This window comes from Anas platyrhynchos, chromosome Z (genome assembly GCF_047663525.1).
Source record: "Anas platyrhynchos isolate ZD024472 breed Pekin duck chromosome Z, IASCAAS_PekinDuck_T2T, whole genome shotgun sequence".
NCBI classification, from domain to species: Eukaryota; Metazoa; Chordata; class Aves; order Anseriformes; family Anatidae; genus Anas; species Anas platyrhynchos.
Window position 1 is genome coordinate 50,649,706 of NC_092621.1, and position 23,675 is coordinate 50,673,380.

Consider the following 23,675-nt stretch of genomic DNA (forward strand, 5'->3'; position numbering starts at 1 on the left):
ATTCCAGCATGTCTGGATACCTTTTTCCTTTCCTTTTTCCCTCTGTCACTTTTTTTACTTTTAGTTATCTGAGAAGACATAAGGAATTCACGGGCAGCAGTTTTTAGTAAACACAATGTGAAACTGTGGAGGCTAAAAGCATGACAAAATTCATATAGAAATATAATTCCTATATGTTTGTCAAAATATTTTAACTTTTTGTTGTAAATGACAACAAATAGTAGGTGTTAAATGCTGTGTTTCAAGTCTTCAGTTAGTGGGTGTTAGGCACCAGGAGGAAACTTAATGTGGTAGGCAGATTATCCCATGTCAATTTACGGTAGGTTTTTTACACCTTCACCTGAATCATCTGGGTCTGGCCAGAGGTACAGGAAGAAAAACAAAGTAGATTACTATTGGAACATATCCAACACTTGGATTCCTATGTTTCTAATTCCTGTAGCAGTTTCTCTGTCAAATAGGTTTTTAAAAATTACAACTAGAGTTAGAATTACATTTTTTTATTTTTTTCCCAGAAGGAGTTAATGAAAAAGATCTCAAGAACCCTGATAGTTGAACTGCCCCATGTAGTCTGTGTGAATACAGAATACACATTTCTACGAGAGACTAGATGTGCTGTAGTACAGTGAAATTTACAAGTCCAGTATGTAGTTTCCAGTTGCTTTGATTTTTTTTTCTTTTTTTTTTTTTTTAATATATTGATGCCAAGAAAAAGTGCTTCTTATTGAATTTAATGATATTAACAGTTTTGGTTGTTGATAAGGGTTGTCATTCTTCAAGTCATGGTGCATAACAAATACAGTTTTCTGAGGTTAAAAAAATGCATAACACATATGTGCTGAAAATCGCTTTCTTTCACCAAGGCAGTTACCCTTTCTAAGCAACAAATGATTTGTAACATATGTTCTAACATATGTTCTTTCTGGCAAAATTATTCCAGCAGCAATGCTGGGGAAGGAGCAAATGAAGAAATGCCAAACAATAAGACAAGAAAAACAATATGGAAAAGATGATTGATTCATAAACTTAGGGATTTTAAGGTCAGATGAACCATTAAAAAAATCTAGTCTGATTGTTTAAAAATGACCACAGAATATCACACAGTAAATAGTGAATCAAATCCATGTCTTCATTTGAAACTAAAAATTATCATCGGACTCGCACCTAATCTTAATATATTTATTTCACTTAAATAAAAATATACTGTGTGACATTATTCTGACTCTTTGCATAGTATTTCTAGTTTTCCAGCACCCCTTTTGAAATGCAGCTGCCATATCTGTGCAAAGAACTACTATTGCCCAATGATTACTTATTGTGTTCCTTCCCAGTTTCTGTCTCGTAATGGTGTGCTTCTGGATTACTGCTTTTGTACCTGATGTCATATAAGCCATATATTCACTTAGGAGCTCAGGATCTGTTGTCTGTATGTCATTCTGGGGCCGGTCCTCTTTAACATCTTCATCAATGATCTGGATGAGGGCATTGAGTGCACCCTCAGTAAGTTTGCAGATGACACCAAGCTAGGTGAGTGTGTCGATTTGCTTGAGGGTAGGAAGGCTCTGCAGGAGGATCTGGATAGGCTGCACCGATGGGCTGAGGTCAACTGCATGAAGTTTAACAAGGCCAAGTGCCGGGTCCTGCACCTGGGGCGCAATAACCCCAAGAAGAGCTACAGGCTGGGAGAGGAATGGCTGGAGAGCTGCCAGGCAGAGAAGGACCTGGGAGTGATGGTGGACAGTCGGCTGAATATGAGCCAGCAGTGTGCTCAGGTGGCCAAGAAGGCCAACGGCATCCTGGCTTGTACCAGAAACACTGTGACCAGCAGGGCTAGGGAGGTGATCGTCCCCCTGTACTCGGCTCTGGTGAGGCCGCACCTCGAGTACTGTGTTCAGTTCTGGGCCCCTCGCTACAAGAAGGACATCGAGGTGCTTGAGCGGGTCCAGAGAAGGGCGACGAAGCTGGTGAGGGGCCTGGAGAGCAAGTCCTATGAGGAGCGGCTGAAGGAGCTGGGCTTGTTCAGCCTGGAGAAGAGGAGGCTCAGGGGTGACCTTATCACTCTGTATAAGTATATTAAAGGAGGCTGTAGCGAGATGGGGGTTGGCCTGTTCTCCCATGTGCCTGGTGACAGGACGAGGGGGAATGGGCTAAAGTTGCGCCAGGGGAGTTTTAGGTTAGATGTTAGGAAGAATTTCTTTACTGAAAGGGTTGTTAGACATTGGAACAGGCTGCCCAGGGAGGTGGTTGAGTCACCATCCCTGGAAGTCTTCAAAAGACGTTTAGATGTAGAACTTAGGGATATGGTTTAGTGGGGACTGTTAGTGTTAGGTCAGAGGTTGGACTCGATGATCTTGAGGTCTCTTCCAACCTAGAGATTCTGTGATTCTGTGATTCTGTGATTATCTTGAAATATCATTTGGGATCTCACTATTTTGGGTTGAATTTATTTTCACGTGTAAAACTATTTGGAAGTTCAATGACAGTTTCATTTGTTCTTCTAAAGTTAGTAGTCAGATTTTTAGATGCCGTCCTGCAGATTTACACTGATAGAACTTGCTTGTTTATACAACTTGAACATCAGGATTTATGCATTCTCTGTTTATTAAGGCACAGTTTGGCACATATATGTAGGTTTACAGAGTATATGTTTCCTACACACTTGGGCAGTCCCTTGCACTACTGGGCACCTTACTTTTGATAATTATGTTTTATTATAAACCCTTAATTTTATGCTAGTGGCTTGTAAATGGTTTTTCCAGGTTTACACACATCTCTTTAGTCTTTTTCAGCTTCACATTTTTGAAAATCCTACTCTTGAGGAGTCTAAAATCAAACTGAATTTTCAGGAAAGATTCAGTCTTTCTGATTGATGACTGTAGTCATCTATTGGGCAAAAATTCTGCAATGTGCAAGTTACAGACCAACAGTCAGCTCTCAATACTTAGAGTAGACCATGAACTTTCCCAGAATCTGCCTGTTACTTGTATTTCAGTCATTAATGAGAAAATGAAATGAGTGAAATATGTTAATCATTTGTATTACTACCATATTAGTAGCGTATATAACTTATTTGACATTAGAACGGGAGTCTGCTCATTGAACACTTAGTGGTAAAAGCTTTTTCTATGCATATAAAGCTCATTACTTTCTCTGTGTGACACAGGGAATGCTTTTACATTTTTTTTAATGCTATTAGGCAATAAATTATCATACAGCCAATTGCTAAAGAGCACAGTAATGTTTGTTTTCCAAGAATGAAATAGTGTTGTCATTGAATTCAATAGCCAAATTCCCATTTGCTTTCACCAGGGCTAGGAGTTAATTCAATTTATTTCAGTTCTTAAATTCTGAACAGTTCTGTTTTTCTTCTGATTGCAGGCTGACCTTGCTGATGATTTGCAGGTTAAATGTAGTCTATCAGATATTTCCCTCAATTTTTGTGATACCTTAGTAAACTTTATATGAAACAGCTATACAGTCATGATCTGTGATGGAGTCTTTTTCTTACACTTACTCCTAAATTGAATTCCAGCCAAGATTACAATGAGTTTGTAGAATTAAATCTTTGATAGATGGAATTTGTATTTCAAATATTTGTCATTCACATATATTGCTTGATGAAATTCAAGCTGAAGATGGCAGATGTCTGTCTTCTGCTATCAGACATCAGTGTCTGTATTTAATGTCAGAAGTTCAGATATCTCTGATTTAGCAGTATGTTGGAGTTAATTAAACTGAGGCTATTGAGAAGCTGCTTGTCTTCCAGTATGTTGGATGAAAGATCACTGAAAACCTCTTTAATGGATAGGATATTCTTTCTGTAATATTTTATGATATTTACTTATACAATATTTTATTTAAATTACTATTTTGGTGGCTTGATGGACACAGGGGTAGCTCAAATGCATAACTCTGAAGACAATATTTCAATGAAAGTCAAGAAACATTAAAATTCACGTTCTTTACAGAGTATTTAAGATCTTTTAATCTCTTTGTTTTGTTAGGCATTTTCCTTATTTATACTTACATGCATGCATAACTTTGTTTATGTGAAGAGTCCTGTTGAAATTAGCTTCAAATGCATTCAAAAAGCTGTATGCAGAAATATTTCCCAAATGCATATCTGAATGAGCTTTTTCAAAGACAGGGAAAAGATCATTTATTTTTCTTTGAGCTAGAATCACAGAATCATAGAATCTCCTGAGTTACAAGCGACCCACAGCGATCACTGAGTTCAACACCTGGGTTTGCACAGGACCACCCAAAAAATCAGACCATATGTCTAAGGGTGTTGTCCAAACGCTTCTTGAACTCCGGCAGGCTCAGTGCCGTGACCACTGGGGAGCCTGTCCCAGTGCCCGACCACCCTCTGGGTGCAGAACCTTTCTCTAACCTCCATCCTGACCCTCCCCTGTCCCAGCTCCACGCTGTTCCCTCCTGTCCTGTCGCTGTCCCCAGAGAATGGGACATTTGGGAAGACCATTTCATTTGGGAATTAAGCCATTTGGGAAGACCATTTTTTCCTGTTGTAAAGATGTCAAAGCCTTGATTTTTATTCTTCAGGGTAAAAGTATCAAATTCTAGAAGGCGTCAATTGTCCTATTTGTAGCTTGCTTGTAAGCCCAGTTACAAACTAGTGAAAGGCAGAAGGTCTAAGTGATTTACACATTAACACACTGCAATCTATTTTCAGTAGGAAAAAAATAGGTGAATAGGACAGGATAACAATAAGAACAGCCGCAATCCCACTGTTATGCCTTTATTCACGTGACTGAGTGGAAGCTTTGCACTTTCTTCTTTCCCCCTGCCCCACCTCTTAAAGTTTCCATAAGGATATGAAATCTGGCGCAGAGCAACCATCTGTTTCTCATTTGTTCCTAGGGAATTTGAACTAATTGTTGTTCCCCGTTTGCCTTGCCTCATAAGGTCAAAAAATCTTTCTTTTTACAGGTTGAACCCTAATAAGTTAACCATTTATGGGAATTCAACTAGGAATATATTTTCATATAGTTTGTATGCTGTATTAAGTGCACCGAATATAGCACATACACAGCACATGTAACATGAGCATATGGCTCATGTTACTCCTCTGAAAATAAATAATGGTGTACCAATTAGTCCTCCATAGGTAGCACTACTTTGCACTAAGTATTCCAGCAGGAATGTGGATTCTGTGGAAAGTATCAGGCATGGCCCTGATCAAAGTGGAGTGAACAAATGTGTGGCTTTTGTGTTCTGGATCTCCTTCCCATGAATCATCGTGAATTTTCTTAGGAACAAGATATACAGTTCCCAGTCATTAATTGCTTTATCTGCTCTCTTTTTCATTAGTTCATTTGTGTGTTTGTTTTTAAGACTCTTTCTTACTGATTTTACTGGATACATTGTCAATGCACTGGTCATTTTTGGGGTCTAGCTACCTTTCATTACTTGCATCTGTGAGAAGGAAAGGAATTGAAAGATAAGATAATCTTGCAAAAATAATTACATTCAGTGGAAAGTGTTGTGCTACTTTTGTAAGCATTAAAATAACTTAAATTGCTGAGTCCTCCTACCATTTTCTTAGTACAGGTGTCTAATGGATTAAAAACAGATTCCTGTTTTATTGAGTAGTACACTGTCTAATATAATAATACAGTGATCTTTCCTCTCTTCCAGATTACAGAACAGGCCCATGTTTCACACAAGTTAACAACCAGATGTGTCAGGGCCAGCTAACTGGAATCGTTTGCACGAAAACCCTCTGTTGTGCAACCATTGGGCGTGCATGGGGTCACCCCTGTGAAATGTGCCCTGCCCAACCTCAGCCGTGTCGTCGTGGTTTCATCCCTAATATTCGCACTGGAGCATGTCAAGGTAAGTCTTCTGGTTTAAATTGTGCATGACTGTATGACTATATTCATATGGAATGCATTGCATCCATTTAAAACAATATCACAGTTTTCCCTGTGTGTTCTGTACCTCAATTTAGATAAAATTCTGATAGCTTCACAGCTTCCAGAGTTTAGCTAGTGTACTTATAGAACAAATCTCAAATGCCTGGAAAAAATGAGTGCCAATCAAGAAGCTTTAAATATAGAGCATGAAAAGGTCAGAATGTCTGTTGAGCACAACCATCAGCTACCACAGTAGTGCACCAATTAGGTAACAGGAATGTGTTGTTCTGGCCCTTAACTAATATGTATGTCATTCATTCTTCTGAAAAATTGACTTTCTTTCTATTGAGTAGTTTCCTTTTTGAAAGGGATTGGCAGTTATTATATAGACATTTTTTAATCTCAGTATTTATATAAAACACATGGTGAACCTCCTATTGGATAACTCTGTGTGGAATTATATGTGGTGCCTAAAGGAAAGATAGGGAGGGTCTCTAGTACTAGTAAGGAAAGGCTGCAGTACTCTATTTCTAGGTTCATAAAATGTAGTCTAAGAAATGGGCAAACTTGAAATATAGGTACCTGAAAGAGGTACCTGTTTTGCTGTTTAGTTACGTTTTCGAACAAACTGTGTAAAGAATGCAGTAACAAAGGATAGTAGATCTTCTGAAGTGAATATTTTTCTGTTATATTTTGGTGCACATGGTCTGTTGATAGATTTAATTGTCTTAGAACCTTTCCAAGGAACAATGGAAGCAAGGCAGAAACCAGAATCAATTTCCATTTTGTATAATTTGGACCTAAGACACCAGCAATAAGTTTCTTGATTCAGTTGTCAGGCCTCAGGATACTTTTATGAATGTTTTGTCTATTAACAGCTCAGAGTAAGTTTAGCATTAGGGCTGAAATATCATGTTGTAAATCAACATGGTTTCTCTGAGTTCTGATTATAACTCATATAATGAAATAAAGTAATGAAGAGAACAAAATCCTGTTTAATCAATCAGCCCCTACTCAGTCTGGGAATAAATCAGCAGTGATTCAAATAATTTTGGATGACACTTTTTTTTGTTTGTTTTCTCATTTCAGTAAGTGTCTGTGTACTGGTCTGCCTCTGTATATCCATATGTTATGTCTTAAAAAACCTGTGTGAGAAAGCACATCTGTGATACTGCAGGCATTACATGCATATGTAGATTTCTGTGGTATAGCTGAGATAATTTTTAGCAAAGCGATGAAGTTGAATAGAATGATCTGCTCTAAATATTTATGTAGATGAGTCCTTGTAATGCTAGAATACATTCTACTTTAATTTGCTATTTAAAAAACAGCAAAAAGAACATAATACCAGGATTTGTTTGTGTGTACGTGTTAGCAAGAATTTCTGTTAGAAAATTCAGAAAAACATCCTGATTCAGGCACATTCTAATGCTCAAGGTAGTATAAAAGATTTCAGGAAAATTGGAATTTTGCTGCTACAAGAAAGGGTAGATAATGTCCTTTTATCACTCTTATTTCATTATTTCTTATCTTTCAGTGTCTGTCTCCCCTTCCCCTCAGCTCTCTCCCCACCGTACCCCCCTCCTGCCATTGTGTATTGAAACATTAATTTTAGTGTTCCTTTCCCCTGTTTTGCCTCATGGTTCATTAGCTAAAAGCTGCACAAATTTAATAAGATCAGCTGTTTGGCTGGATTTCTACTTCAGGGCTCCTGCATAAGAGTTCTTGGTAAGGGTTCTCTACTAACTTAGATTGAAAAAAATGAGAGAAAGTGAAGATACTTTAATTTTTTTTTCTTTTAACATAAAAAATATATATAACATAATTTGGGGATTTTTCTTCTTTAGTTTTCATTCTCACAGAGTTATGGTTGACCTGATACTACACTGGAGGCTACTAGCTCAAACTCAGTTATGTGGAAATTCTCCAGCATTGTCTTAGCCAAGGCATCTATTTTATCTAAAATACTTAGATTAGTTTCAAGCAACAATAGATTTTTTCATTTTTCTTCGCTGCAATTGTTTGCTTTTCTGTTTTCTGTGCATACACTGCTTAAAGCATCCAAACTGATGAAAGAGGACAAACATTTGATTGCATTTCTCTTATATGTCATAAATAGGCCTCTGTCTGCATTTAACAGCTTATGCTATACTCTTCATCTTGAAATGATTAGTATGTTTTAGACATTCTTTTCATAACAATGTCATAAACAGAAACAGTGTACTGAAGGCGTGCATGTTGGTTGCAATCTCAAAGTCAAACTCCATTGTGTGATGAAAATATTGGCCAGATATAATGAACTCTTAAAACTTCTTGGCCAAACGGAGCCTGGCATAGCTTCTGGGGCTTCATTTAAATTATGTGAGAGACGTCTTTAGCACCCCTGCCCTCAATACTGTGTTTTATTTTTCTGCCAGTTTATTGTGTGTGGCAAATATTTTTAAGTTACGCAGTTAACATCATTGCTGAATTCCACTGGGAAGCATAAAAGCAATGTAGTAGTCTACTTTATGTGATAGATGAACTAAGTTTTAAAAGCCATAATTTTTGCTACATTTTTGTCATATTACTTCTATATATGAAGATCTGATTGTATTTATGTCAGCAGGAGTCAGTGCATGATGTTACAAGATGGCGGTAAGGCACAGATGATTAAAAGTTAAAATTCCCGGGTGGGAGAGGAGAGACAAAAAAAAAAATCTTTGTTCTACCAAATCATTATGTTGTCTTCCAAGCTTTTCTTTCAAACTCTGACTCCTGGTAATCCCTGCTGACCTAAGTTCTATGTTTGCAGGCTGGTAGTATGTTGTATACTCCATCCTGAATTATCATTCCACACTGCTGCAGAAAGGGAATGGACATAAAACTTGCTATTGTAGAGACTGTTTTCTTTCCAAACTCCTTATTAGGGTGTGTAGTCTGTAGAAATAAGCTACAGGGATTTGCTACAGTTATTTAAGAAAATTTAAAAGGGAGCCTGGACAGGAAGACAAAGAATTTAATCAAAGTAGGAGAAAGAGTGGTAGATCTGTGAGTTATGCATAAATGTAAGTCTCAATAATGATAACACGCATGGTTATGCAGAGGTAAACTGCAACAAAGAAAATAAAAGGATCAAAATGGAGCAAATGTGAAATATCAGCAATTCAGGAAACAATTGTTCTCTGCTATCTGATGAGGCATCATTTAATTAAATATAGCCTAATATGAGCTAAATGTGAGCCAGCAATGCGTATTTGCAGCCCAGAAAGCTAACTGTGTCTTGGGCTGCATCAAAAGCGTGGCCAGCAAGGCGAGGGAGCTGATTCTCTCCCTCTACTCTGCTCTTTTGAGACCCCACCTGGAGCACTGCATTCTGCTCTGGGGCTCCCAGCACAAGAAGGACAAGGGCCTATTAGAGCAAGACCAGAGGAGGGCCACAAACATGATCAGAGTGCTGGAACACCTCTCCTACAAAGACAGGCTCAGGGAGTTGGTCTTGTTCAGCCTGGAGAAGAGAAGGCTGTGAGCAGACCTTATAGCAGCTTTCCAGTACCTAAACGGGGCCTATGGGAAAGCTGGGGAGGGACTCTTTGTCAGGGGATGTGGACAAGGGACAAGGAGCTTTAAACTAAAAGACAGTAGAAACAAGGAGGAAATTCTTTACATTGAGAGTGGTTAGGCACTGCAACATGTTGCTCAGAGAAGTTGTTGATACCCCATTCCTGAAAATGTTTAAGGCCAGGTTGGATGGGACTTTGAGCTACCTGATCTACTGGGTGGGAGGTGTCCCTGCCCATGGCATGGGGAGTTAGAACTGGATGGAACCAGAGGTCCCTTCCAACTCAAACCATTCTGTGATTCTATTCAATGATTCTCTGATTCTAAATAGAAAGATTAAATGAGAGTGGTAATAAATGTTTTCTTCATGGGTTTTAGAAACAAATATACTGATCTGACTAATGTTATGTCACTTTTTTAATGTTCTGGTAACATCAGATTTGCAGAGCCTTGCATTAAAGGAACACAAACTCCCTCATTATTTAGTAAAACTGTATCTTCAACATACACCAATTGGACCAGATCGACTCAGTCAATAGTTCAAATGTTTGGCTTTTTTTTGAAGTGGATGTTCACATCAGCAGGTAGCCCAGCCTGAGAGCTAATGAGTGATTTGAAATCAGTATTACTTGCAAGCCTTAGTATTGGAAAATATATCATAATTGTGGTATGCATTAATTATCATTCTGACAAGATTTGACTAGTAAATATGAAGTTGTTCCTATTCTTCACAGGATGTGCATGTTGCTATCTTACTGTATCTTAAGCTCTTTAGCTGGAAAAAACAGGTGAAAATTTGGGTGATAAAGCAGCCTTCCTTTGTAGTCAGTTCATTTCATCTCTGTCTTACCCATACATAAGTTAGTATGTGAGTCTTCCTGACTGAATAAGGCTTTTCCAGATTGATTATGTTTGCTTAGTAATGTGCTTGTATAGAACATTATGGTAATATTATTACCATAAACAACTAATGAGAAATTAAAGAAGCAAAACAAGACAAAACAATTTTTTTTCAGCTGTTTCCGCTTGGCCATTGCTTAAAAATTGGGAATTCAGGCAAGAGGAACTCTACCTCATTGCCACTTCTACATGGCCTTAGGAACAGCATAATGGCAGAATACCTGTCTTAGACATTTTCACTGTTCCTCCCTGCATTCCTCAACTGTCCATTTCTGAGCTACACCCTTTGCCTTCTGACAGTTAATTTATTATTATTATTATTATTATTATTATTATTATTATTATTATTATTAGCATTGGAGAGAGAAAAACAGTCCATGGCTGAATAGCTTTTGAAAATACAAAGGTTCTTCTTTCTGTTAGCGTTGCTGGTGTTGTTAAGAATAATTATTCAAGATAATAAAAAAAATAAATCTGTTCTGTAGCAGTAATATAGTGTACTGAATGTTACAGGCACTGACATAGTACAAAAGTGAGAAGGTAGTTAAATTTCAAATTCGCAGTCAAGAATGATAGATGGTAATTTTTAGATAACATAGTGTTTGGAATTAATGTCAGATTTATTAATGGTATTAACAGTGTCAACCTAGATCCCATCCTCCTGTCATGAAAATTAGTATTAGAAAAAAATAAATAAGCTTGGTATTACTTCTGTTGTGTTTTCAAATTTGTAGTATTTCTGGTAATTAGAATGTTGTAGAAGAAGAACTAACAGTTTTCCAATGTATTAACAATTATTTTGCTTTTTGGTTCCCACATGCAAAATTAATTGCACAAAAACTCCCCATACATATTTATAGGTAAAAATCAAGAGAAAATTCATAGTTGGGTAATTACTAGTTACTAGTAATTAGTACTAGTAATTACTAATTACTAGTTATTAGTAGTTACTGCTATCTTAAATAAGATGCACTCTCTCCTGAAGTATGGTATAAAAACTGAGAACATTTATATTTCCTGAGCATTATATTTCCTGAGCATTCCATATATTTTCTGAGTAGCAGTCCACTCATAAGGAAGGGAAGCTGAATTTGTCTGGGTATATGTTTACAAGTATTTGTTCAAATCCTGCAGGCAGTTACTATTTACTGAGGAAAGTTTCTGCAAAAGTAAAGAACCTTTTTTCACTTGCCAGGCGTTGTCAAGTCTATGAACACATGGAAATTTTCTGCCTAATCTTGAACTTCTGTCTACAGAACTGCATCTAAAGAGTTATTCATCTAATTTTGTGTTTATGGCAAAAAGCTTATTGTTTCAATGTGGCTGGGGTTTAAAAGTGAGATTGAATATGTAGTTTATAATGATAAAACTTGTGTGGCTTAGTCTTAATTGTCAGAGATATACGAAGTAAATAAAAACATGCTTAATCTCGAATTTGTTGTATTTTGAGAAAAAAGTATTCTTACATCTTCAGATGACATTTAGGAAGCAGTTCATAAAAAGTGCCCTTTAAGGAAGTTGTTTCTCCTTTCTGCCTTTTCTCAGTTTTAAAACAGTAATGGACTAACATGAGATGGTGGTAGACCAAAAAAAAAAAAAAGGCTTCAGACTTGTGTATACATATATATATTTTTGTATATGTATATATATATATATTAGACTAACAGTGAAGTTGAGTGTACTCATTCTCTTTGCACTTAAATAAAACTTAAAATAGTTAACAACTAAGCCGTTCACAATTAAGCTTGATATTAGCACAGAAAGGTGAGATAGCTGATGTGATTCAAGATTTGCAGGATCTCACCAAACACAATGAGACCATTTGTATTTTCATCACTGAACAAGCATTACACTGTGTTGCATAATTGGGACTGGCTTTTCAGACTTCAGCAGATCTTGATATTTATTTGTTCTTTTAACACCGTACGAGTAATACTGAAAGAAATAAATGGGATCACTAAATCTTAAAATGTTGTTCTCTTTAAGGTTTCAGTGATACCTTTTCTGGAAATTATTCATTTCCTGCTGTTACTGCCATTAATTTATTATTACTTGATGTCTTCGACTTACAAAACTGTGAAAGATAAACAGTGGTTATTTTTAACCACTGATCTGCTGACACGGTTGGATTAATTTAAATAAACATTAATAAATGACAGAAGGCACAGGCATACCCAATGTTTTGAATATATTCTGAGGCTCAAAGGTCAAAAGGCAAACACCATATTAGTTTTACTCAGAACAGAGCTACTGGGTGGGCTGGGTGTGATTAAATAATGAAACTGATATTCTGTCTAGATGTTGCTAAATCACGTCCAGATTCATTACTGTAATTCAGAGTACAAAAGTTTGCTTTCTGGGTAAACGAGATTGCACCAAGCACTAGTTACTTGAAAGAAAAATGTTTCAAAAAAGTTCATGCCTCCAGTGTAGTTCTTAATCCATTTACAGTCTGTTGCGTTGGGGCTCTGTACTGTGCTAACTATAACAACACCAACTGAGGAACAAAATACAAACTTTTACAGCAAATGTACCTAAAAACAAGTCCAGTTGTTAAAATAAATAAATAAATAAAATGTTGCCTTCTTTCTTTCTTCTTTCTGATTATATCTGCTTGAATGAAAAAGCAAGGGAATGGACTGGGAATGGACTTCACTATAGTGAAGGCTATATCTACAGCACAAACTCCAGGAGTAATAAAAACTGGGGAATCACTATACTCCACTAATCTACTACTAATACTACTCTAAGGTGTAATTTCAGCATCTCCTGAGGGCTTTCAGATAATGAACATCCTCTGAAACAGAATACTGCATTCTGCTATCAATACATGTCTGTGGAGAAAAAAGAAATATCAGTTGATTTTTACCTCTTCTGTAAATGGCAAATAGTTTAACAAGGAAGATTACCTAAAATCTTTTTCACAGAAGAGGTTCTGCAAGTTTTGGAACAAAATTTGCAAGCCTTCTCTCCTCTATGAACATTCGGATGCATGTGAAATTTTGCTGTGAGGGAATTAGTTCAAATGATTAATTCTAAAGTCTCATAGCATAGCTTAATGAAATTTTGAAATAGCTAGAGCTAGTTAGAAGCTAAATTTTCACGTATCTGTCAAGCTTTAGTCTGGAGCCAGTTCTGCCTTTCTTTAAGTACAAAGAGCTTCGCTGTCTTTTAGCGCTGGTTATTTCATAGAGGCCTCAGGCTGCTGTGATCTTCCATATTATTTTCACAGCCCATTAGCACTTATACATAGATTCTTAGGATAGTTTTGTATAAAACAACCTTGCAGAAATGTAGAATGTTTTATATATAAACAAATGAAGAGTGGAGAAAAAAATACGATTTGAATGGGAAACAGCACATACTGAAATACAACAGGAAAATACTGAAAGTAAGCTGTAAAGCCAAAATGGCAAATACATTTTCTAAGAGCATTTATTTACAGTTGAAAGTTCAGCCTAAAGAAATCTATGAAATTCTAGCCTAAGTTGTTACTTCAGTAAATGAAGTCTGTGCAGATCATTTGCAGTACAACTTGTCCTGGTTGAACAGCACCTATTTTGTATTGACATTAATAGTTTGATTTCTGTCCATAAAATGGATGTCCTCCAAGAATAGTCATATCTAGTAAAAGTGGGGAGTGGGGTAGTCCAGGTGTAAAGGCAGGGGTCCTTTAAAACTAAGAATCTCTTTTTTTGTGATGACCAATGCAAGGAACAATCTGAGAGCATGAGATACCAACAGTATGTTGTATATATTTAAAAGATGTGTGAGTTAAAAATCAATACATGGACAATTTTGAGTTTATATGGAATCAAAAAGAACATGCATGAAGGTCAGGGTCATGTTATTGCTGTTACTGCCTCATTCTATGGTGGTGCTGAAGTGGAGAAATATGCTGGGGTTTGTTGTGGTTATTTTTACAAATAATTTCAGAGATGACTGCCTATATGCAACAGCCATGATGTGTTTTTGTATCTTATTTCAAATAATCTTTTTTTTCTGTTTGTAGATGTTGATGAATGTCAGGCTATCCCTGGAGTTTGCCAAGGAGGAAATTGCATTAATACAGTAGGTTCCTATGAGTGCAAGTGTCCTGCTGGTCACAGGCAGAATGAGGCAACTCAAAAATGTGATGGTAAGTGATGTTGTCAGACAACAAACCTAACAAGCGATTAAATAAAGCATTATAGCTGTTTGGTAATGAAAGAAAAGGTAATTGATAGTTGCAGTATCTGATCTGAACAGACATAACAGTAATGCCTTATGTTTTTCTCTTGTGTCACAATATTTTCTATTTTCCTGTGCATATTTTGCATTAGACTTTTTTTCTGTCTGATTTGTGGGTAAAGATGCCATTCATTCTGTTTCAAAATGTTAAAGTATTGATAAAGAATGAATCTATGAGCTTTGTATTACAGTAACTGGGTTATTAGGATTCTGTTTGTTTTCTCAAGAATGTCCATATATTCTAGTACAGGTAGGTATTGTCAGCCTACTGACTATGGCATGAAAAGCAAATGTGGTAATGGCTGTAAGAAATTTCTTCTGTGTATACTTTGTGTTGAAGAGCCTAGTTAAGAAAAAATATACATAGGAAATGTCTTTCTTTGGAGACAAAAAAAAAAATCAAATTGACCGTGTTTACTCAGTAAATATACTGGTATAATTAAGAGCTGAAATTCTGTGTAGTTTAAAATAGTGTAATAGAAAATTTCTGAATATTTGTGGGTTTGATGAAGACTTCTCTGAAAAACTACAACACTGTCCCAAACAATGGGTAAAGATACTGTCATATTTAAGTTACACAGATAAGACAACTGCTTGTTCAATGCTGTGGTTTGTGGTTAGGCAGCAATTCAGATATGTTACTAAATTACATTATACATCTATCCAGTTACAAACACACACATGGCTTTTGCCCTATTCTTGAAGTCACATGAGTTTTCTGTAGTTTTGCCTGCACTACAGAATTTAAAGAAATACTAAGTAATACCATAGGTTTGAAAACTGCATTTTCTATGTGAAATGAACCAGATTGCATCCGGTGTTGTTGCAATTAATACCGAAGAGTAGATAAGACAAACATCCAGTTATTTTCTTTGATTCTGTCCTTATTTCACCTTTCAGTCATTTTCTGTCCTTTGATATTGGCCAGTTTCAACTGCTGCTCTGTGCACAATAATATTGCTGTCATGAGTTGTTTTCAGGAAGCCTGGGTATATCTTCTGAAACCCTGCAAGAAACAGTTGGCAGTAGAGCTTCAACCAGCAAAACAGAACTCTGAAGGCTTTTCTTGCCATAAATGAGAAGAAATAGAAGTCACCTTTGTACATGCCATGCATGTACACATCTATATATACCTAGCTGTATGCAAGAGTGTGCCAGTAGTGCACAGAGGCTTAGGGCTCTACAGGAAGCATAAAGATACACAGTAAAAGCAGGTAAATTTGAACTGTGTTGGAAGCAAAGGAGTTTTGCTAGAACATTGGGAAAAAGACTGTCTCCATGCCTTTGCTACTGCTAACGCCCCAGTTGCTGTTGCATTTGCCTGAAGCTGGATCTCTGATTCTTACAACTTCTTTTTTATTTCCTTATTGGGTAGTAGTGGCAGCAGTAGAGGCTACCATTTCTATGTCTTCTTGTCACTTGCCTTTCTACCCATAACATTTCTAACTCCAGAAGAAATTCTGGTAAATTATAAAAGAAAACAGAAAACTGTGATTAGCACTGATATATGTTAATTGGGAACCGGGTTAGGAAAAAGAAAGAACCACTCCCTTTGAGGAACTGTTGCCTGTTGTTCAGCTGGAGAGGCTCCTCTCTAGTGCGATTAATTGAGAGGTGCTTTGCGTTGTCTTGCTCCAGCTTCACTAATCAGGACAAGGCTGCTTTAAAACCTGTTGCATATCTATATGTGAAAGAAGTCTGTCACAGATGGAGCTGAAGTAGATCAATTTCTCTTAGCAAATTCTTTGTTGTAGGGTAGGTTGTCAAAGGCTATAAGTTTTTCTTTTAAGTCAATGTATCCATTACTCAGAATGTTGTCAAATGATGGTATTTAAAAGTAAGTATTACTATTAGATGAATCAGAACACAAAGTATGATGATGAAGATGTAATTATCCAACATTTGTTTCTATTGTTTTGTGGTTTGTTTGTTTGTTTGTTTCTTTTTTCTGATCATGTATATTAATAAGTTGGAAAGACAAATTGGCAGCTATCATTAGCAGTTACATGCAACTTAGTTTTTGACTTGAAAAAATAAGCCCGGCATTTTATATCAAGTCAGACATGGTACTGTACTGATGTCGATACATGACTTGCACACCAGAGCTAATTGTTTGCTGAATGAAACAGGAGAGGTGGTTACATAGGACAGTAGAAGGCTTTATTTGCCTCAGTTATTAACAGCAAGACTGGCCTTCAAGTTTGAGAAACCAGGGGGAACATCTAAAGCAAGGAACATGTACACTTGCTAGAAAAGGGTCAGGAAGGGGAAAACTGGACCATTCAAAAGGCCATGGGCTCTGGTGGGATGCATCTACAAGAGCTGAGGGAGCTGGCAGATGTCATTGTGAGGACCCTCACTATATTCTTTGGTCAATCATGGCATCTGGGGTGGGGTGGTGGTGGCTGCACGGGTGCGGAGCAAAGGCCGGCGGCAGCCCGTGGGGCAGGCATGCAGGCACTGGGCCATGCCAGGCTGAGCGGGGCCGAGCTGGGCCAGCGTTGAGGCACGGGTAGTGCCGGGGGAGGCCGGCCAGCTGGCTGGCTGGTTGGCTCTGCGGCCATGTGGGCCGTGTGGATGCTGCTGCCGGTGCTGGCCGCCCTGTCAACCTACTACATCTACCTGCTGCTGCCCAGCACTGTGTCAGATGCATGGAAGCTGATGCTACTAGATGCCACCTTCCGTGCTGTGCAGCAGATGTGTCACCTGATTCACTATTTGAGACTCAGCCATCACCTGATGGTTCTGAACTATTTGATTTGTATGTTCGACAAGCTGAAGTCTGTCTCTTCTGAACACATTAACATAATGGATACAGTTTTCGATGGTGTGGAAGTCAGAGTGTTTGAACCTCCTGGAAAACAAGATGAAATGCTCAAGTGCAGTGTTGTTTACATCCACAGGGGTGGGTGGGCCTTGGCAAGTGCAAGAACAAGCCTCTATAACAACCTCTGCAGAATCTTCGCTGAATCTCTCAATACTGTGGTTATTTCTGTTGAATACAGGCTGGTACTAGAGGTGTGCTTCCCTTTAATTTTTATATAATTTGCTCGACATCGCAGGTGATGCCCTCCCCCACCAGCCCCACCTTCCCAGATGCTCTTAGGCAACAGGTTTGAGGCCATGGATCTTGACAGACTAGTAGCTGAGGAAGAGGTAGTAAGTATACCCAGGAGGATGCCTAGGGCGAGGAAGTTGACTCCACACCTCAGGACTGCCTCCACAAGGGCAGAAAGAAGGGTGATTGCTGTGGGTGACTGCCTTCTCAGGGGAACAGATGGACCTATTTGTTGGCCTGACCCCACCCGTAGGGAAATCTGCTGCCTCCCTGGGGCCAGGGTCAGGGACATTGCCAGAAAGCTTCCCAACCTGGTTCTCCTCTCTGACTATTATCCTCTTTTAATAGTCCAGGCTGGCAGTGATGACATTGAAGAGAGAAGCCTGAAGACCATCAAATGGGACCTTAGGGGACGGGGACGATTAGTGGATGGAGCGGGAGTACAGGTGGTGTTTTCATCCATTCCTACAGTGGCAAGGAGGGGTACAGAGAGGACACGGAAAGCCCACCTGATAAACACGTGGCTCAGAGGCTGGTGACAACACAGAAATTTTGTTTTTTTGACCATGGGGCGCTTTACTCGACACTCGGCCTGATGGCTGTGGACGGGTCCCTAACTCTACGAGGAAAACGGATCCTAGCCCAGGAGCTGGCGGGGCTCATTGAGAGGGCTTTAAACTAGGTAAGAAGGGGGAAAGGGCTGAAACAAGGCTTGTTAGAGTTGTGCCAGGGGGAACAATGGCAAGGCTGGGAGAGAAGACAATGACCCAACTGAAGTGCATCTACACCAATGCACACAGCATGGGTAACAAACAGGAGGAGCTGGAAGCCATCGTGCAGCAGGCAGGCTACGACTTGGTTGCCATCACGGAAACGTGGTAGGACCACTCTTGTGACTGGAGTGCTGCAATGTCTGGCTATAGGCTCTTCAGAAGGGACAGGTAGCATGGAAGGGATGGTGGTGTGGCTCTGTATATCAGAGAGAGTTTTGATGTCATGGAACTTGAGGCTGGGGATGATAAGGTTGAGTCCCTTTGGGTTAGGATCAGCGGGAATGCCAACAAGGCAAGCATCCTGGTGGGGGTCTGTTATAGACTGCTGAACCAGGATGAGGAGACTGACGAAGAGTTCTACAGGCAGCTGACAAAAGTTGTGAAATCATCAAGTTGCGAAATCATCAGCGCTTGTTGTCGTGGGGGACTTCAACTTCCCAGATATATCCTGGAAGCACAACGCAACCCAAAGAAAACAGTCTAGGAGGTTTCTGGAGAGCCTGGAAGATAGCTTACTGACACAGCTGGTTAGTGAGCATACCAGGGGAAATGCCCTTCTAGATCTTTTCTTCACAAACAGAGAAGGACTGGTGGGAGATGTGGTGGTTGTAAACTGTCTTGGGCAGAGAGACCACGAAATAGTAGAGTTCTCCATTCTTGGAGAAGCCAGGAAGGGGACCAGTGAAACCGCTGTTATGGACTTCCGGAGGACTGACTTTGAACTGTTCAGGACACTGGTTGGTAGAGTCCCCTGGGAGGTGGTTCTGAAGGGCAGAGGAGTCCAGGAAGGCTGGGCACTCTTCAAGAAGGAAATCTTAATGGCTCAGGAGTGGTCTGTCCCCACGTGCCCAAAGATGAGCTGGTATGGAAGAAGATCAGCCTGGCTCAACAGAGAATTGTGGCTCGAGCATAGCAGAAAAAAGAGGGTTTACAATCTTTGGAAAAAAGGGCGCGCCACTCAGGAGGACTATAAGGAAGTGTAGAGGCTGTGCAGGGACAAAATTAGAAAGGCCAAAGCTCATCTGGACTTCAATCTGGCTACTGCCATCAAAGACAACAAAAAATGTTTTTACAAATACATCAACGCAAAACGGAGGACTAAGGAGAATCTCCATCCTTTACTGGATGTGGGGGGAAACGTTGTTACAAAAGATGAGGAAAAGGCGGAGGTGCTTAATGCTTTCTTTGCCTCAGTCTTTAGAGGCAAAAACTGTTGCTCTCTGGATACCCAGTACCCTGAGCTGGTGGAAGGGGATGGGGAGCAGAATGTGGCCCTCACTATCCACGAAGAAATGGTTGGCGACCTGCTACAGCACTTGGATGTATGCAAGTCAATGGGGCCAGATGGGATCCACCCGAGGATACTGAGAGAACTGGTGGAGGAGCTGGCCAAGCTGCTTACCATCATTTATCGGCAGTCCTGGCTATTGGGGGAGGTCCCAGTCAACTGGCAACTAGCAGACATGATGCCCATCTACAAGAAGGGCTGGAGAGCAGACCCAGGAAATTATACGCCTGTCAGTTTGACCTCAGTGCCAGGGAAGCTCATGGAGCAGATTCTCTTGAGAGTCATCACGCAGCACTTGCAGGGCAAGCAGGCGATCAGGCCCAGTCAGCATGGGTTTATGAAAGGCAGGTCCTGCTTGATGAACCTGATCTCCTTCTATGACAAAGTGACGTGCTTGGTGGATGAGGGAAAGGCCATGGATGTGGTCTACCTTGACTTCAGTAAGGCTTTTGACACCGCTTCCCACAGCATTCTCCTCAAGGAACTGTCTGCTCTTGGCTTGGACTGGTGCATTCTTCGTTGGGTTAGAAACTGGCTGGATAGCCAGGCCCAAAGAGTCGTGGTGAACGGAGTCAAATCCAGTTGGAGGCCGGTCACTAGTGGTGTTCTCCAGGGCTCGGTGCTGGGGCCGGTTCTCTTTAATATCTTCATTGATGATCTGGATGAGGGGATCGAGGGCACCCTCAGTAAGTTCACAGATGACAGCAAGTTAGGTGCGTGTGTCAATCTTCTCGAGGGTAGGAAGGCTCTGCAGAAGGATCTGAATAGGCTGGACCAATGGGCTGAGTTCAACTGCATGAAGTTCAACAAGGCCAAGTGTTGGGTCCTGCACCTGGCGCACAATAACCCCAAGTAGAACTACAGGCTGGGAGAGGAATGGTTGGAGAGCTGCCTGGCGGAGAAGGACCTGGGAGCATTGGTTGATAGTCGGCTTAATATGAGCCAGCAGTGTGCTCAGGTGGCCAAGAAGGCCAACGGCATCCTGGCTTGTATAAGAAACAGTGTGGCCAGCAGGGCTAGGGAAGTGATTGTCCTCCTGTAGGAGGCTCAGGGGCAACCTTATTTCTCTCTACAGGTACTTTAAAGGAGGCCATAGCGAGGTGGGCGTTGGTCTGTTCTCCCATGTGCGTGGTGACAGGATGAGGGGGAATGGGCTAAAGTTACGCCAGGGGAGTTTTAGGTTGGATATTAGGAAGAACTTCTTTACTGAAAGGGTTGTGAGGCACTGGAATGGGCTGTCCAGGGAAGTGGTTGAGTCACCATCTCTGGAGGTCTTTAAAAGACATTTAGATGTTGAACTTAGGGATATGGTTTATTGGAGGACTGTTAGTGTTAGGTCAGAGATTGGACTCGAAGATCTTGAGGTCTCTTCCAACCTAGACAATTCTGTGATTCTATGATTCTGTGAACTGGGGGAATGGCCTGAAGACTGAAGGAAAGCAAATGTCACTCCTACGTTCAAGAAGGCCAAGAAGAAGGACCTGGGGAACTACAGGCCAGTCAGCCCCACCTTGATCCCATTAAAGGTGACAAAGCAGCTACTCCTGGAAGACATTTCCAGGCATATGAAGAAGAAGAAAATCATCTTGACTCACAGATTCACCAAAGGGAAGTCGTGTTTGACCAACCTGATAAGCTTCTCTAAAGAAAAGATGAGCCTGATGGATGAAGAGGGAGCAGTGGATATTGTCTGGAACTTCAGTAAGGCCTTTGGGCCTAAGATGATGTGGTAGAGTGCAACCTCAGTAAATTCACAGAGGACATGAATCTGGGGGGAGTACCTGACTAAGCAGAGGGTCATGCTGCTGACCAGAGGGACCTTGACAGGCTGGAGAAGTGGGCTGACAAGAATCTCATGAAGTTCAAGAACTTTATGAAAGTTCACAACTCTGTGCCTGGCTGGGGGAACAACTCCAGACACCAGTGCATGCTGGGGACCACCCAGCTGGGCAGCAGCTCTGCAGAAAAGGCCCCCGGGTTCCTGGTAGACACCAAATTAAACATGACCTAGCAATGCACCTTTGCCACTAACAAGGCTAGTGGTATTCTTGGCTACTATACACAAAGTATTGCCAGCAGGTTGAGAGGGATGATACTTCCTTTCTGCTTAGCATTAGTAAGGCCACACCTGGAGTACTGCATCCAGTTCTGGGTTTCCCAGTACAGGGAAGACACTGACATACCAGAAAGAGTCCAATGGAGGGCCACCAACATGATCAAGAGACTGGAGCACCTCTTCTATGGGAGCAGGCTGGGAGAGCCTGGACTGTACAGCCTAGAGAAGAAAGGACTGCAGGGATCTTATTAATGTGTATAAAACCTACCTAGAGAATGGTGCAAAGAGGATAGAGCCAGGCTCTTTTCAGTGTCCAGTGCCAGCACAAGAGGTAGTGGATGCTAGTTATAACACAGGAGGTTCTGTCTAAACATCAAGAAGCCTTCTTTACTGATGGAGCACTGAGAGTTGCCCAGAGAGACTGTGGAGTCTGCTTCCTTGGAGATCTTCAAAAGCTGCCTGGACATGGACCTGGGCAACCTTCATTAGGTGTCCTTGCTTGAGCAGTGGTGTTGGACCAGATGGCCTCCAGAGGTCCATTCCAAACTCAATCATTCTGTGTATTTTGTCTGACCAGCCCAGAGGACAGGCACAGTAAATGGCTATTTAGACCCACCTTAAATCTAATTGACATGATGTATTTTGTTAGTATCTTAATGATATCAGTAGCTCCTAAACAACATGCTTTTGCAAAAATGGTTACACAGTAGTTAGCAAGTAAATGAACATCTACTCTTTGCAATTTTCTTTGCATAATGGGCTGTTTTTACCGTCACTTTTATGTTATATGGGGCATTAAATAAGTCTAGGTAATCATGATTTATCATGATTAGCAGTACAATTTTCTTTCAGTAGAATTCAAGCTTAAATTTACTGAGTTTCAAAACATAAACTACCTAAAATTCAGAAACATTTGCTTGTAATCATACCACTAAATATATACAAATATCAGAAAAAGAAATGCAAGTGTTGAATGTTTTCCAAAGTGCAACTGTGATGTCTCACTCAGAAGAGTGGATATGAAAATTTTAGAATTATAATCAACTTATCATTTCAACGTTGAAGGAAAGACAGCTGTAATTACTAAACAAATGTATAGTATGTTTGATTGTGTAGGCAATTTATAGTTTAGAAATGTGTGTTTTGTTGTTGTTACTGGTCTTAGATGCATGCTTTCAGTTGCAAAGCTTTTCACTGGAAAGCTTTTATTCAAAATGGTATTCTCTGACTTACAGCTGTTTATTTTGGCAGCACTCTTTCAGTTTGAGAATGTTTAGAACTTTTTGTAGTATTGAATGTAATGATTACATTGATGTTAGAGAGTACCTTTGGCTTCATTTTGAGGAATACTTACTTATTCTTGTTAGAAGTGCACTTTTTTTTTTTTTTTTTTGTTCTCTCAGTCACAGTATATTTTATTGGTATTCCATGAGACTTCTAGATCAGGAGTAGGAAAATTGAGATTATTACTGTGCCAGCTGCTGCAGTGTTAGTACAGACTTTTCTAATATAATAAATATATCATTAGAGCAAAGACAGCAAAGACATCGTTTGGACACTGTGATATAATCCCTAGAAGAGCTCCATGTGAAGGACGAGCCATTACCTCCTCTGAGATGAAGTCAATATATCAAATAAATACATTCGCAGAGATACATAAAAGGCAAGTCATTCATGCCACTTATCAGATCCAGGCAATATTCTAAAATGGTAACTGTAGTGTGATGTGTCAGATGAGTCCTAGATTTATTGTGCTAAAAATTGACATCGTCAAAATAGATTAGTATTAAATCATATATGCGAGTATGAAAGTATTGAGTATTTTCTGAAGTGTGTAATTTTCTCTTAAGACCTGTTGATCTAAAAAATTCACAATCCTTTGTCTGCTTTCAAAGAGAGTCTCAGAATTCAAAAATAGACTGGGAAAAAACTTCCACTACATTGGGTTCCACTA

General features: G+C 39.7%; 1 protein-coding gene across 2 annotated transcripts in view; it reads left to right on the top strand.

Moving 5' to 3' along the window:
- Positions 1–23,675, top strand: part of FBN2 (fibrillin 2) — a 193,095-nt gene that overhangs the window by 39,003 nt on the left and 130,417 nt on the right. For both annotated transcript variants that reach the window (XM_038170468.2, XM_038170469.2), the window contains exons 6-7: positions 5,659–5,856; positions 14,329–14,454. In XM_038170468.2, the coding sequence (XP_038026396.2) occupies positions 5,659–5,856; positions 14,329–14,454 (324 nt within the window). The remainder of the gene's footprint in view (positions 1–5,658; positions 5,857–14,328; positions 14,455–23,675) is intronic.